Genomic DNA, 17,209 nt, shown 5'->3' with positions numbered 1-17,209 from the left:
TATACACATTTGAGTTAGATTGTGTCAAAAGTAGTGTATGATTTTGTGAGTTATGGCCAAAAACATGTTTGGTGAGGTCACAGTGACCTTTGACCTTATCAGGTCATCCTTGAATCCAAATAAATGTATGTATCAATCTGAAGAAATTACTGAGATATTACGCTCACAAAAATGGGACTGACGGACAGACAACCTGAAAACATAATGCCTGTGGCCCTGAGTGTCGCCAGCATGGAGGAATAAAAAAGTATTGCACCTCCATAAAGGTGGGGAGTCACAGAACATTGATAAACTGGCAGAGCAGGACTCTTCATGAAGAGATAACCATTATGTGTGAGTCTGGTGGCGTATCACCTCATTAACTTAATCACACAGATTGAAATGTACAGTAAAACTAAAGTAACTAAACGGTTATCATCTGGGTAAGAGCAGTTCTACTTATCTGCAAAACATCACAATGTTAGAGGCCAAGTTGAGCAAAATCTTTATTGACCGAGAAGAGCAATCACAAATGATGATAGAATATACAACCCCACCAGCATGCCAGCGTTTTCATAGAAACTGTACAATGTGAAGGAATGTATGGAGCAGGAATACATATCATTATCAGAAGAAACAAAAAAAAAAAAGTTTTACATCCATATGTTCTGGTACAGTACAAGTTGATTTTAATTTAATGTGACTGGTCAGTTGTGTTTTAAAACCTTCCTCCTCCTTCATAAAATACTGAGCACATGTTTCTGTGGTAGTGTCACATGACCCTTCGTGTCACTGAGGTCTCTATCTGAGGGCCACTGGGTAAAAAGGCTGAGGGCCTGGTGAGTGTTTTCTCTCCACTGCCAGTGGCTGTCTGTGTGGGTGAGACCAGACACCGCCAAGGTCTCCAGCAGCAGCAGACGGTGCCTGGCTCAGCCTCCTCCTGTGCTTTCTCTGGTACTACTCCTCACTTGGGATCTCCTGACTGTGGGCTACGAGTTATGAAGCTATCTGAACGAGCAACGGGTGGGGGGCTTTGTAGGGGAATGATGTACATTAAGGCAAAGGGGAAACAACAAATAAAAACAGACTAAATTAGTTATGTTTGTCAGTGTTTTTCTCCATGTGATCATAGTTAGTGCTAAGGCCTCATGGCTAAAAGGAACGAGAGTGCCAATACCGATTTTCACTGGGTTTGGTTTCTTTTCTCCAATTTTTAACATTCAGTTCCCTCAAATTACAAGGTCAGTTTATTTTGGGGGGTGGGGGCAGTGGGTGTGTGCAAAGCTGTATCTGAGTAACCTGTATAAACAGTCTCCACTACAACAGGGCTACAGATTAGTTGGTAGCGAGAGTAAGCCCTTGATATACAGACTACTTGATAGCAAGTGCTGCTCATACACACAAGGCATGCTAGACAGACATGAATAAGTTTAGACATTAGTCGATATATAAGGCAGCTTTTTTTTTTTTTACCCTTATACTTTTTTTTTTACTCCCTTGTTAACTTTGGCCCCAGTCCCAATTTAAAGGGGAGTGGGTGAATACATTTAGGGAAGGGAGGGAGGCGCTGAAGAGCAGCTCTGAATGAATTGTTTTTACAAGGCAGGTACTGGTAATTATATCAAAAGACAGCAAGCAAGTAGGCAAGCAAAGGAATGCTAAATTTAGCAAGAGAGGGCGAGCGGGGGGCAGGTGGATGTGGTGGGGCCTGCTATGAACACAACAGCTGATTAACAGTGATGTGAATACAGTCACATTACACAACCATTGATACAATTATATAAAAAAGGCAAACAAAAGTTGATTGTACAGTTGCTTTTCCACATGTACTTTTGATACTGAGAGAGGAAGACACCATTCTGGAAAGGTGGAAGGCGGGGTTAATCTCTTCAAGCAGCAAAAAATCGGGACAAAAGAAAAAGAAAAGGGCTGGGATGGGAGGGGGTGAGGAAGTAAGGTGCTACATGGCACAGCTCAGTGGGGAGTGAGGTGGGGGAGTGAGTGAGTGAGGATGGTTGGTGAACAGTGTTGAACCATGTGCAACCAATGAAATGTTGACCAGGAAGGGAGATGCTGGACGGACTGACAGATTGGGGGGGTGCTGCTACTGCTACTGCTACCGAGGCTGATAAAGAGGTGGGAGGGGCGTCGGCGTGTTAAGACAGTGAGGCGGGAACTAAGGCATGAGAGCATGAAATGCACAACAAAGTAAAAAAACAAAGAAGGCAGAAATGGTGGACACAGGGTGAGGATGAGGGGAGCGGCTGAGGAACGCACGGGGGCTGAGGGATTTTGACTCCCTCCACCCCCCCAAACACAAAGGCCTCTTTTAGTCTTTCCAGTCTTTCTTGATGTTGAGGTTCCACTCCCAGGACAGGTGATCGTGCTTGTCATCATCAGTAAACTTGGATTTGATGACGTAGTTGCCACGGGCCAGCATGCCCTTAGGCGTCTCCTCCATTGTGGTCAGGAAGTCGTATTCAGTGGGACGAGGCCCGTAGCTGCCCACCATGTAGTCTGACTTATCAACTGTTGACGAATGAAAAAGGACAGTCAGAAACTGCATTGGTTCACATCAGGGATCAGCAAGAAGCCTGAACCACGGGTCAGGTTTATGTTTTACAGGTGAAAACTGTATTTTTCTCCAATAAATGATTTGGGTTGATTTCCTTTAATTCATTTCCTACATGAATAGAATAATAATCATCATGATTATCATTATTATATATGATTAGACTATATTATTATTATATATCAGCATTGATTATTATTATGATGCTGTCTGTGTATATACAAGTATGCGTAAATACGTGAATATAAATTTTGCTATTTCATTATTAATGTAATGACACTGTTATTATTAATAACAATATTAATAATATAATTATCATTATTATTATAATTACTGCATATGATGCAATCTCATTAGAACTTCCTACCTTGCGCACACACTGCCCACAACATACCCAACATAATTCTATCGTCAACCCTAAATGTTATTTGATATACAATATGTCACATCAACTGTCTGTCTGTTTATCATGTTTTTTCTATCATAAATTTTTTTATATAATTGAACAATACACTTGATTTCTAAAAGGTTTAGGATTTTATGTGAGTACAGATGTTTTAATTATCTTACCAAGTGAGGACTGAAGTCACAACAACTTATTTTAATACTCGTTCAGCAAAAAATCTCTCATGTCCACACACACACACACACACACACACACACACACACACACACACACACACACACACACACACACACACACACAGTGGGCTGCTTCTAAGAATAAGTAAGAATGAAGCTCTGACCCAAAAAGGTCAAATGATATTATTTACCTGTTATTTGTGTTATTTACTATTGGACTGAATTTCAATATCATGCTGTGTTCAAATGGCTATTAAATGTTTTGAGGTTTATATTTATTGGAATTACACAATCAGTTTATTAACAATGTCACAGCAGCAGCAGATTTATGAAGAATCATGTAAAATTATTATGTAAACTATGAAAGGGAAGAGAGTAGCTATGTTGTTTTTTTAGGGCCAGATTTGGCTCTCTGGTGTACATTATATTCATACACTGTTTACACACACCAAGCAATTTATTAAGAACACCATTAGAATACTGGGCAGAGCCTCCCTTTGCTCTTTGAACAGCCTCAGGTCTCTGTGGCATGGACTTCACATGATGTTGAAAACATTGCTAAAAAACTCCTCTCTCATCAACAATAGAGCTGCTGCTCGCTGGATGGTTTTTGTTTTCCACACCGTTCTGAGTAAATTGTACAAAGCTGCATGTGAAAATCCCAGGAGTTCAGTAGTTTCAGAAAAATTCTGCCTGTCTGGCACCAATGATCACATTTTGTCCCCATTCTGAACATTAACTGAAGCTCCTGACCTGTATCTGGAGGATTTTATACATCACACTGCTGCAGGGGTACAGGTGTTCCTAATAACGTGCTCAATTAGTTATTTATTACAAGTCAGTCTGTTTTGAACCCTTGTGATGAGTCTTTGAAATCTCATCTCGCTAATTTTCATATTTTTCTGTTTATCAGTGAATTTCTTACTTAATTAAATATTTAGTTTACTTAACTAATCATTCGGTAAGGAATTTAATGTCCAACTGAAATCACAAAAGTTTAAATTAACAAAATGTAAACCAACTTGTGCTGCTAACTGTAGCTTACAAGCTAAGGACACTGTATTGTTAGCATTGGTATTAAGGAATAGGGACCACATTTGAACACATGTAGCATTTAAACTGAGTGATGTTGATATCTGCAGATACGTTTTTTTTAGCTGTTTAATGTGCTACAGTGCTGACTAGATAGTTAGCCAAATAGCCAACAAACTGACACCGGTAGTTATGATACCTGTAGCTCGGTCAATATACAACATAAGACAAGTTTCTGTGCTTGTAGAGACATTAGATCGAAAGCGAATGTTGGTTGTTATTCAAAGTCTTATTTATATTGTCCAATATGCTGCTGTCTGTGATTTAGTCAGAGTGATCATCTGCCATGGGGAGAACAGTGACAGCTAATGTGAACTGATTTGATTGGCTGTATGCACAGATACTCTGTTTGCATACTCTCTCTGCAGAGAAAACAGAATTCTGACTGTTACATGCTGATATTGAGGGGACAGCATCATGACACTAAAAAACTGAAATTTCTTCTTCTTGGGTATTGAGTTTTTTTCCCTCACAACAAAGCACAGAATGTGTATAATAACCAAAGCAGGTCTATATTCTATCACAGAAAAAAGAAAATTACATTTTAGTTGAATTTTAGAATGGTGATGAAAAGTTTTCGACATTTAACTGGGAAAGTGGCAACAGCTTAAGTAAAGGTACAGATACAGGTTGGGGATACAGATACAGGTTTACTCTATGTGTTAAATATTGAGCTTCAGAAGAGTCTTTGTGGACATAATTTCAAAAAGGTTAAGAGAAATTGTTCACTCACTCTTCATTCCTTTCCTGTATGTTTGCTGCACATACTTCAAACCAGACACTATTTCCCTGTTCACCTGTCGAGAGACAAACAGTGTTAGAGACAAAGAGACAGATGTTCTATATTTTAGTAATAAACAGGAGAAGAAATTCAGGAAGACGTGAGGAAAAATGTCCTTGAAACTTCATTTAAAAAAAAATCTTAATTTAAACTGAGAACAAAAAAATGCAAATGGAGAATCATGGTTTATATATAATCTGTTTCTTTCATTGAGAAGTCACAAAATAACTACATGGTGATTTTTCTCTTTTAACCACGACTCCTCCTCCTTCCTACTTCCTGCTTCTTCTTTCCTGCTCTTCATCTGGAGCACAACTGGATAATATACTAAGTCAGTATGAGGACATGAGACTGGTTACTTCTTGGGATTTTTTAATGTAGTATTATAGCTTCTGGTTTTAAAATCTACTATTTATACTATTTTCAGAGCTTTTATGACTGCTGCTTCTACCTTGTTGTCATTTTACATGTTGTTCCTCAGAGCCCATCCCACACTCAGCTACAGCAAGATGGTTCTGGGTTCGAACCCCAGGCCTGGGGCCTTTCTGTGTGGAGTTTGCATATTCTCCCCATGTCTGTGTGGGTCCCCTCCCCTCCCCACCTGTCAGGGCCCAGGGTGTACCCTGACAGGTCTCTGACTGGATGGTCAAATTTTCACAATGGCAGCAGATAACAAGGAGAGATTCTCATACTCTGTGAAAACAGCCATTGATCTAACCTTGAAGCTTATCTTTATTTTATATTCAACTCCCTCCTTCAGAACAAAGGCCTGCTTCTTGAAGGCTTCCAGGTCTCCTGTTAGAAAACAAGGGAAAAAAAGCATGGGCATCAATATTTTGTTTATCATAGTCTCAGTGATGTCATCATTAGGAGAGCCCAGGATAACATCCTCCAATACCAAGCCAATATTTTTCAAACATAGGGAAGTTTTCTCGCCAATTACCTTGTTAAGTTTGAGTATAAATATAACTTGTCTTAATTTTCCAGGTTTTTCAAACTTCCTTGACAACAGCTTGTACAGATATTAGAATCTGATGACCTTCTTTGAGACATTTCCACATGGGGTAATGGATTGTCAGTTAGCCCTGTGTTTATTTCAGTTCCATTTATTTGTTTATACATGTTAGCAAACTGGTATCAAATATAAGTATGCCAAATTAGCAATTAGCAGATTGTGTTTGCAAGATAGCTGTGGATGTACAGACAACTGTCAGTGGATTGATAATGAAAAAAACCCTATAACCTTGAATGTCCCTCACTGACTGACCGACTAACTGAGTGACTGAATGACTGATGATATTTCCGCCACTAGTCAGCCGTGTGCCTTGTCACTGAGTTGGAGTTTCTGGTGCAGACAGGTTCTATCAGGAGGGTGTTTACAGTTTGCAGTGTTGCTAACTAAGCCCACTATCGTTAGATTTAGAGACTTTTTTCAAACAAACTGGGTGTAAACCTGGTACATGACCGTGTATGGATGCCGACTGGGAGCTTAGGACTACACCTTTTGTTACAGGTAGGCTACTGAGCCGCTCTGGTTACCTGGCTGCAGTAAAGCGGAGGAACGCTTCCAATACACTGAACCTCGCCTCCATTACGGCAAATAAAGTACTTTCATTACATGTATCATTATTACTAAAAGAGGCAGAGGAATAACTAAACATAAGACACAAGAGCAGAGAGAGCAGGAGAGAAGTCATCAGTAATGATGCTTCATACTAACTGACCAATTCTGCATATCAAGTTAGACAGAAAGACCTGCCTCTACTAAAAGTCTGTTATGTTCTGGAGTTGGAAATAAATAAAGGTTAAACTATTGTGAAAGAGGCTGTCCTATGTGTGAGAGACAAATTAAGAGAGTCTGTGTGATGGTGCGCCCTGGTGGCTAACCTGGAAGAGCGCGTGCCTTTTGGGCTTAGTCCTTGCCGTGGTGGCTCGGGTTCAAATCCGGCCTGCGTCTCTTTGCTGCGTGTCATCCTCTCTTTCTGTCTCCCCAATTTTCCTGTATAACTCTCTGTACGACTGTAATAAAGGCAAAAGCCTTAAAAATCACTTTAAAAAAAGAAAGATCATCTATCTCTTCTAAGTTTCTCTCTGAATGAAGTTGGAATTTATGTTTATTGTCAAATCCAAATCAGGATTTGACAATAAGTTGTCCTAGTTGACCTGGTCTTGTTTTCTATTATTTCTACGTGGATTTGTGGCTTTTGATTTCAGCATTGACTTTTAGCATGTTTGCTGCATGTGCTGTCCTCTTCCTCAGGGTTCTTCTCTTTAAGTGGTGCCCAACTCTCATAAAAATCCAACATATGGGTCTGTTATACAGAGGCTGTGTTGATTCCTTTACTGGAACTGATCTAACTCACCGACTATGTTGTATGACTCATCCTCAGCAGGCTTTTACTGTACCTTCACAAACAACATAAAAAAAATCAATTTGATGTAATTTGCATCATCAGAAACTTTCCTACATGGGCTGAAAAGCCTGTTTTTAAGTAAAAGTGCAATTTTTGAGTGACTTTTCTGGGATGCTTGTTTTACACACCAAGGTAATACTTATTTGGTTCAGTACAATTAAATGCAATCCAATAAAAAAGCCCTGAATTTTTTTTAATAATCTGTCCCCCTCATCTATTTTAATGGATATGGACAAAGCATATATAATTGTGTGTGTGTATATATACACATATATATATATATATATATATATATATATATATATATATATATATCTTTGTCATATGTGACAGTAGATTATGTTTTGGACAAAACCAGCAGACTGAAGGCATCATCACCATGGGCTCAGAGAAAGTGAGAATTCCATTTTCTTTAAACTATTTTTTAACATTTTATAAACTGAGCCATTCATTCAGAAAATTACTGTCAGATTAATCAATAATGATAATAATTACTAGATAGATTACTTACAGTCCTATACCATATGGTAAACATATGAAATATAGAAATATACTGCAAACTACTCACTGCTTTTGTTTAGTTTTGCTTTTTTTTTTTTTTTTTTAATTTAGTAGCACTGAACGGACAAATCCAGAGTCCAGATACTGGGACACTTTGTCTGCATTTCAACTGCAGGAGCCTAGTTTCAGTTTTAATTTCATCCCCCGAGAAAAGGCAGTGTTTCTGAGGAATTATTCTCTGATTGCCAAGGAACTATCTGGGTAGAGTTTTCAGAGCTCGACAAATAGAAGCCTCACAAATGCCACAACTGTCCAGCATTCAGATTATAAACAACTGCTAGTCACTCACATGTATATTAGAACTGGGGTGACATTTTTTTAATGCTACAGATATCTAAATGTCAGTTATGTTCTGCAGCTCACTTCCAAACTTGTCTGAAAAGTAGAACATAAGACAGAAAAAGACACATCATCATTACTTTGAAGACAAACCATTCCACCTCTGCAAGTCTCTTGTCTAACATCAATTCAGTAATCACGATAATACCAGTATCTTAAAACATAATGATGTGGCTTGTTTTTTAGATAGTTTTATAGCTGAATATCAGCATCACTGTGGGATATTTGGGACTTGAAGAAGAAATTACTGTCAGGGACTTTGAAAAACCCACAATCTGAATTGTTTAAATTGTATTTACTGCATGTGCAGACATTTTTTTCAGCTGAGAAAGTAGGAGAATCAGGAGTGATGCAGGGTAAGGGAAACACAGGACAGAATGTACTGGATCGAATCAAATCTAGGCCAGCTGGGGTGCAAGCAGCTCTGGAGACGGAGGTCTTACCTGCCAGATCGTCACCGGGAAAATCTTAAGTACATTTTACAGCCATCAGTCAAACAGGAAAAGAATGTTGTTTACATACCACCTCTATAGCTCTGTATGCAATCAGTGAATCATATATTATTTACGGCAGGCTCAGGAAAGATTCAAATCTTTTAGACTGATCTGTAAGTAGTGCGGATGAAAATTTTAAAAAAGCAGAGTCTGTGCCGGGGTCAATAGTGAGGCTATATTTGACTGGGACAAATATAGTCACTGGTGCTTTGAAACAGGCTAAGGAAAAAGACAGAAGAGAACATTTCTGTGTTGATGTGAAGATGTGTGGAGCGCGATCTTGGCGATTCCACTGTCAAAATGATCTGAAGGCGAGCATACTGTTTAGGAGTTCCATCTTTTTTCTTTTGCAAAAGGCAAATATTTAAGTAAACAAGGAAATATATTTCTCAGTCTGAACAGCGACTCACCCTGCAGGTCCAGGACCAGGGGGTTTGGGGCGCTTTCACAGATCAGAGACATCCGGGTCACCTCGACATTGGGAATAGTGGGATCTGGGACATGAGCAAAGAAACAGACAGTTCAAGACAGATAACCAAGATGTTCTCAGACATACTTTCCCTGACATTAAATTTTAGACATTATTTTGATACCATGTAGATTGTGTTGGCTGCTTGAGTTGGTTGACATGACTTATATCAGTCATCAGGATGGCACAAAAAGAGCATTTACGTGTACAATTAACATATAGGTGTTTGTTGCAACAACAATTGTGCATACGCATGCAGAAAATTTAAACCTCCAAATATTTACAAGATGCCTGCACATGATGTCTGTCTTCTAAAAAGCAGCTGTCCAAGTGCGAGGGCTCAAGGGAGCAGAAATCAGAACAACTCTGCTGTAATTAGGACAGCCACTGGATTAATTAGACTTCAGTTTATTCTCAGTCCCACTGAAGCAACATTTTATCATTACCGAACACTGATTATCAGGGGTTCAACATACTAGGAAATTTGGATTGCAGATTAAAGGAACTATTTGTAAATTTCACCAGTGCTACATAGCCAAAGTTAGCATTAACAGCTGTTTATTTACCAGTCTTACCAAGAGCATCATTGCATTTACCAGATAAGATTTTATAATGCGCCCTCTGAGCAGAGCTAGTTCTTCAGAGCAGACTGGACGCTACAGTGACTTGTTATCGGAAAGTGACGAGACGATCAGACTGGACTGGGGCTAGTTAGTTAGCATGCTAACTTCAGTAAAGGAAATGAAGAGATAAAAAATAGAAGCAAAACAAGAGCAAAAACTGGTGTTCCAGCACTGGACACAGCTCTTGGTGAGGAATAAAGTTTGATGCTGAACTCATGTTATTTATAAACTTATGAATAAACAGCTGTTAATGCGAATGTTGGGTATGTAGGAAAAGCAAAACGTAGACAAGACGATGCAAAAGCCAGTACCAAAATACAAATCCTGTGACATGCTTTATATTAGTTGCCCTCAAGACCTTTAGCGATAACTCTGATTTCGGGCTGAACGATTAATTGTTTTTCTATCAAAGTTGCAGTTTGAAAGAGTGCAATTTTAAAATTGAAAGATGTGTGATTTAAATCATAACTTTTATGATTAACAGAGTGTTAACAAGCTGTAGGGGGAGAAAGGTTGAGATGGTGCCCTTTGATTTTGCCTAACTATAATGTCAACTATCCCCAGCAGATTTACTCAGCTGTCGCCAATTAACTTTATTTCTGTTAGTATTAATGTAACTAGTGTAACTTCTGCTGCTAGGGATCTCTCAATTAAAACAATAAGAAAAGATGGCGCTCGGTAACTACAGGAAGTAGCGTGGGATCAAGGGAGTTGTTGTCTTCACCACCATTGCCATATATGCAGTCAGCTTCTTGTAGTTAGGATTCCTTCAGGGTCAATTTTTCACAAGGTTTTTACTGGAAGCTAAATTATCCTCAGGTCATCAGGGAGAGGCTGGTAGCTGATCTGCCACTAACTTTGCTCAGTTTGTTTCTCTGATAACGTATGATCGAAGTCCAATGACTAAAATCATTCATCTGGTTAAAATACATATTTGAAAATATCTAATAAATGTATTGTACCTCAAATTTATCTAGCACCTCAAAGATAGGCACAACATCTGTACACAGAATTCAAGGTGAGTCACTTTCAGTTATTAAGTTATATTAACAACATGTTGTCAAAATGTCCATGTCCTGAAATGTTAGTTATTGTTTGTGAATTGTTACAGCTGCCATTTGTTGTAGCTGCTAGACGCGCTTCACAAAGGCAAATGTAGCGGCAGCTCAGAACGTTAGCTGGGTTCTCACATTAGTAGGCTGCTGTCACTATCGTTCAGTCTGTCAAAATGTAACACTGACTTTTTAAATGAGTACTTTCACACCATGGGTCTGTCATGGTTAGTGGATTTAACCTACTGCTTACACACTGACTATATGGAGGTATGTACATGTGGGTGTGTAGCAGCATCTGTTTTCAGTTTTTTGCTTCTGCTTGTAGTGCAATGCTAGATCTGTGGAGTGCTCTTAATTAAGTGTTGTGTTGTGGTCTGATATATTAAAACACTGTGAGATTTAACTTTCCAGTAATGAGTATCGAGTATCAAGTATCAATAAATAATGCCACTTCTTAATGTTACCATTCATTTTGAATATCAAAGTCTAATGTAATGTATAAGACTATTGTATCAGTTAATGTGAGCTAAACTGATACATTAGGCAAGTTTATTTAGAAGTTGACTTTCCTCAAACTGACTGGAACGAAAAGATCTCTCTACAAGCCTCATTTTTTATCTTTTTCTGTTCATGTAAATGGGACATGATAACTTAAGAACCATAATCAATTCTGGTTATTAGTCCAATTCCTTACTGATTTTCTTAATGATTCCTGGTTAATTTTCTGTGAGGGAAAACAAAAGTATGCCTATACAGATTTTCAGTGTCAACACAACTGTGCTATTATCTGACCACAGTGTGGAAGCAGTAAAGGGGCATGGGTGTGACGCAGAAGCTTCACTGTTTAACAACCACTAATTTCCTGTTTCTTACTTTTCCTGCTCTCCCTCTCTCTCTTTCTCATACACACACTCATACACACTACATTACCAGCCTCAGTGACCCCAGAGCCAAGCAGGGCTTCCTTATATTTGCGTAGGCTCTCATCATCCTTATCCAGCTCGTGGATCTCTTTCACAGTCTTTTGGGCTGGTGGCTTGTAGTTCACCGGCTCTGGCTCCTCGTTTTCGGCGGCAATGGCTGCTAGCTGCTCTGGAGTCACCTCATCCTCAGCCATGTCTGGAGACAGATTATGTGGTGCAGGAGAAGGAAAAATAGGGTACATTAATGTTATATGCATATGTTTTATAAACATAGCATGCAGTGATATCCTCTTGTATTCCCTAATAGACATTTGCCTCTTGGGGGAAAGGTTGTAAATCACTGGACAAACAGATTACTTCAACAATAATGCTAGGGAGGAATGTTGATGGAAAGTGTCCAGCCTACTCTGTCTGTAGCGGCTCTGTGAGGTTGTGCTGATAATGCAGCAGAAGCAGAGACCTTTCTCTTTACGTTGCTGTAAATGACCTAACTCTGCTGTGTGATGTCATCTAAACACATTTCTCTAAAATAACATCACCACCAGGAGTCATGAATGAAGCATCATGTATCACATGATACAAAGCCTGTCCCAAGGGTGGTGTGGCTCTTCATGGGCCCAGATATTATTTTGGTCAAAGGAAAAGGACTGTAATCTGAAAGTTAAAAATTTACGCTAAGAAAATGGGTTTAAGTTTCACTGACAGCAAAGGAGACTGCTAAGGAGGTTCATGGGGAAAAACTCCTCTGCAGAGACATACTGTGTAACAAAAGCAGGAAGAAGACTGTTTATGCCAGAGGACTTACAATTCACATTAAGGCCATCCCATCTGCAGCACTAAACAGGCGCAACAGGCCCCAAATCCCCAGTTAAGGATCAAGCAATGCAGTGTAGACACTGAATCATTATGTTTTGTGTCCATTCATTAGAGTTACATTCTCCTGCAAGATTTTTGTTGTTTATCTTTAATCACTTAAGTCTAACAATTTTATTACTGTAAATAATTGTAGCATTATTTTGAGCTCTGCTACCTAGGAAACATCAACAGTGGTTCTGTGTACAATACTAATCTGTAGTAATGTGGAAAAAACAGCTGATTTTTTTAAGGATGTTAACTCTCCTTGGGCATTTTCAGTGAGTCTGATCCTTCACTATAGTGCCAACTATAAAAAAAATGGCTGTTTATGGCCTGCTACAGATATGCCAGAAATTATATGACATCCACCTGACGTTCACCCAAAACTATCAGTCAATTAATTGATTAATTAAGCGATATAAAACAAATGTTCATCTGTTTGGTCATTGATTGTCTAAGTCATGACAAAGATTCTAAGGTTACAGCTTCTCAAATGTGAGGATTTCTTGCTTATCTCATTAATTGTAAGAGGAATATCTTGGGTTTTGGACTGTTGGACACAAAAAAACTAACAGAAAAACAAAAAGATATTCAATCACAAGACTTTAGTAAATTGTGAAGGCCAATTTTGTACTCTTTCTGACATTTTATGTAGAAAATGATTGAATGAATAAACAAGAAAATAATCATCAGTTGTGCACACACTTTTGGCTATAACTACACATAACTGTAAGCTAATTTTACCTTCATCTCCATCAAACAACTCTTAACCACTAATAATGCTCTAATACCTGTTTAACATCAATTTACAATGCACAACGACAGCAACCACAGAATTCTCTCCGCAGCCAACCTCAACCATAATGATAAGTAAATTGGGGCAAAGTGATTGAGAGTTTAAAGGCTTGATAAAAGGGCTGCACAACTAACTATATCTGAAATAGAATTCCCATTACTGAGGGATATTGCAAAATTTGAGGAGGAGACAAAAAAATCCTTGAATTATTCATAGTCATCATAACTATTACCCATAATCAACAATATTAAACCTGTTAACAATTGTCAACCAGTGTAAGACCTTCAGAGACAAGATGCAGTTTCCCCCACCTGGTTTGAAGTCAATGAGCATACCTTTTCCAGGGTCTCTTGTCTGACTTGCCCAAACTAGCACCCAAGTGTCTATAAGCAGAAAAAGAATGAACTCTGCCAACTGAGAAGCTTTAGTATGTAGTCATAAACATGCCTGAGCAGGGGCCAAAAACCTCCTTAAAATTTGCCTATTTTCTACCTTAGTAACCCACCGCCATATAGACCATTTTTTGCACCTGGAGGAGCCATTAACAAGCGACTAATTCAGGGCTTGGAAAGCATCTTTAAAGATGTTATGCTCAAATTTAACCTCAGCTGGTTGCACAGGTTATCTATGATCAAATCTGGCTCTCAGGTTTTGCTATTGCTGCATAGCCAATGTTAGCATTACAGCTGTTTAAATACCAGACTAGAAGAAATGTTGCAAGTTAGGCTTCAAACTTAATTCCTTTCCTTGCCACGAGTTGTCTCCAGCAGTGGAAGACAACTCTCTTGCTTTGCTTCCATTTCTATCACTTCTTTTCTTCTACTGAAGTGAGTATGCTAACACCTGGCACTGGTCCAGTCGTACCATCTTGTCACTTTCCACAGTCAGTGTAGCATACAAGAAGTAGCTTTGCTCAGAGGATGTACTGTAACTTCTGATGGCAAGAAATAAACACCTGTTAATACCAACATTGCCTATGAAACAAGAGTGAAACTTTCAAATAAAACGTAAACATTATATATAAGACAAGTACTGTGGTATCTTGGGATATTAAGAATGTGACCTATAGGGAAATGACTGTAGATCCAACAGATGATTGGTCATATAAGAAAAAACCTCAGAAAAGGAGTCAGGACCCTTTTTATTGAACATTTCTTTGATCTCAAAATGCACTCTGCTGAACAACTAAATTTGATATATCCACATGAGCCAAAATTTAGATCAAGGCTGTCTGTAATAATAGTGGTAGTGGTGGTAGAGGGGTACCTTCAGAGTGAGTGCATTAATGCATTATGTAACTGTTGGCATTAAACCGTCTGACACTGTGGCGAAAAAAAAATCTTGAAGTTTCTCTCCCCTCTCTTTAGGTGTAAAGGCTTACTGTATATGGATGCAATAGCAGGGTGTTAGTCTTAATGAGAGTGAGTTATGCTTTGTTATAGTTTCTTTGACATAACACTTGATCATGCTCTTCTTGGTCATTCCGCTCTAACTGATTATGTGTGTTCTATTTCCACAGTTCAGATGGTTTAAAGGGACCAGACTTAAGAAGGAGTTGACCAAAAGTAATAAAAAAAAAGGCGTCATCAAGAACTGTCACACAAAACATCAGCAAGACATTTCAGGATTGCACTGGAATCCAATGTGACAGGCCTACCCCACCCAGTTGGAGGGGAGGAAACTGCCTCTAGCCAGCAAACTGGTCACTGAACAAGACAGGAAGCTAGAAAGTTCGAATTCACAGACAGAATAAGTGCACAGAAGCTGGAGAAAGACTTACCAAAGTTTACATCTTTTGTCTGCCATGGCTCCTTTTGAGTAAATCTATTTTATTATTAAACAATAACAAACTGCAGGGCAACAGCAATACAAGCCCAGTATCTTTCATGAACGACCGTCAAGATCACAGAATTATACTGAAATATGTCAACAGTCATTGACGAATTATCATGTTTTCCCATTGTGATAAATGTGTAACTAACATTTTTTTCTAGCACATCAATCACAGCTACCAGAAATCAGTGTAATAAGTAAACCAGTGTTTCTTATATAGAAATAAGCTCTGATGACATGCCTATGGCTTCTTGAAAAAGCTACTGAATTATATAATGTCCACTAGTGTGTCAAGACTGCTGTAAAGTGGCTAACCGCAGCTACCATAGCGATAAAATAGCAACTTACAGTCATGAATGGGGGAACTAGCCAACGCTACCTTTGTGGACCGGCATCTTTTCAGAGAACTGGCTAAGATACTGCCTTTGACAGCACGCTAGGGTAGCGGCAGCACACTGTTAACTGCAAAAATTAGCTCGTTTGAGTGATTAAATGAATTCATAATAAACAACGGGGTTGAACTTTTCTTGGCGCCGACCCTCTCATACAGGGTGGGACTGAATAGAGACAAGTGGCTAGCTGGCTCGCTAGGAACAATTCAAGCAAGCTAACCAGAGCCGGCAGCTAATATTAGCCTGACAAGTTATCATCAGCTGACGGAGGCGAGAGGAGAAATCGAAACGGTATCAGTGACGTGCTCCGGTTAGAATTACTATAAAAAAACGTGTTACCGCCCGCCAAAGGAGCCAAGCAGACCCACCTTTATAATAAATGCAGCAGTGATTCCAGGTGCCTTTGCAGTAAGTGCGTTCGTTGCTCTGCGCTCCCGTGCAAGTATGGCGAACAAGGGGACGGCGCCGCCCCGCGCGCCGCCCGCGCAACACGTTTCCCGGAGACGGGCCCGCGCACGCGGCACGCAGGTGACGTTGATACGAGGCAGACACCGATTTCTTTTTTTTTTTGTTCTCGTTTTCACTAACAATTGACCTCATTAGATCTCCAGGAGCTACCTTGTAGCTAATGCCCGAAATAAAAGATGGATGAATGGTGGTCAGGTCATTTGTCATGTGCTTAAACTGTTAACTCTAAAGGATAAGACCAGGTAACTTTCGAGATAATATCTGCCACTAACACTGACACTGAAAGGCTGCTAGCGCCTTACTTTATCTGGCATGACCTGCAGTTTTTGGTGGCTAATGTTAGCAAGTTTAAGACAGTGCTGTGTAACAGACATTACTTTTCTCACTTGTGAAACACCATACTTTAACATTATTACCTATTCCTATAATAATTTTACACAATTCAGCAAAACAGGCACACTTCAAATTGGGCTTTAGACATATCAGAATAGCTAAAGCGGCACTGATTGACAAACAATATAAAAAAAATTATGGAGAATAATAACAAAACTATAGCACAGTTCTGTTATCATTTGGTCACCTGTGGTTTTCATTCATATTTAAAAAGGCAGACAATGTGACAGTTAAAAAGTCCTTGTATCCGAGGAAGAGAAATTTCTAAACAAACACCGCAATGACAATTCAATATAATGTATTTATGTACAAAACCCTTTGAAATACGTTCATCATGTCTAGTATACAGTACAAAGTGACTACTGATGTACATTACATTAACATTTTAACAGTACACTGAACAGTCTGTCAGACCACTGAATCAAGTTCACATGATTTAAAAAAAAAAAAAAAAAAATCATGTTGCAGGTTTATGGTAATTGTCCATACATTTGGAAAAGGGCACAGGAGCTGGTGACCTAAGAGAAAAGTTCTCAAAACATGAAACATCCCCAGAAAACAGGGCTACAAAAATACTGAGGAAAAATA

The 17,209-nt window shown here is 39.0% G+C and overlaps 1 protein-coding gene across 1 annotated transcript; it reads right to left on the bottom strand.

Annotated features, from left to right (window-relative positions):
• Nucleotides 1-472: 472 nt before the first annotated feature.
• Nucleotides 473-16,278, bottom strand: LOC139636814 (rho GDP-dissociation inhibitor 1-like). The gene is made up of 6 exons (XM_071505162.1): nucleotides 16,129-16,278; nucleotides 11,892-12,080; nucleotides 9,225-9,308; nucleotides 5,725-5,801; nucleotides 4,959-5,022; nucleotides 473-2,508 (listed from the first exon to the last, which is right to left on the bottom strand). The coding sequence occupies exons 2-6, from the start codon at nucleotides 12,076-12,078 to the stop codon at nucleotides 2,309-2,311; spliced, it is 612 nt and encodes a 203-aa protein (XP_071361263.1). The 5' UTR covers nucleotides 12,079-12,080; nucleotides 16,129-16,278; the 3' UTR covers nucleotides 473-2,308.
• Between the last annotated feature and the right edge of the window lie 931 nt (nucleotides 16,279-17,209).

This window comes from Trachinotus anak, unplaced genomic scaffold (genome assembly GCF_046630095.1).
Source record: "Trachinotus anak isolate AG129_WGS33_773 ecotype Australia unplaced genomic scaffold, CSIRO_AGI_Tana_v1 ptg000019l, whole genome shotgun sequence".
NCBI classification, from domain to species: domain Eukaryota; kingdom Metazoa; phylum Chordata; class Actinopteri; order Carangiformes; family Carangidae; genus Trachinotus; species Trachinotus anak.
Note: the sequence above shows the minus strand (reverse complement) of the source record. Positions and strands in the feature narration are given on the sequence as shown.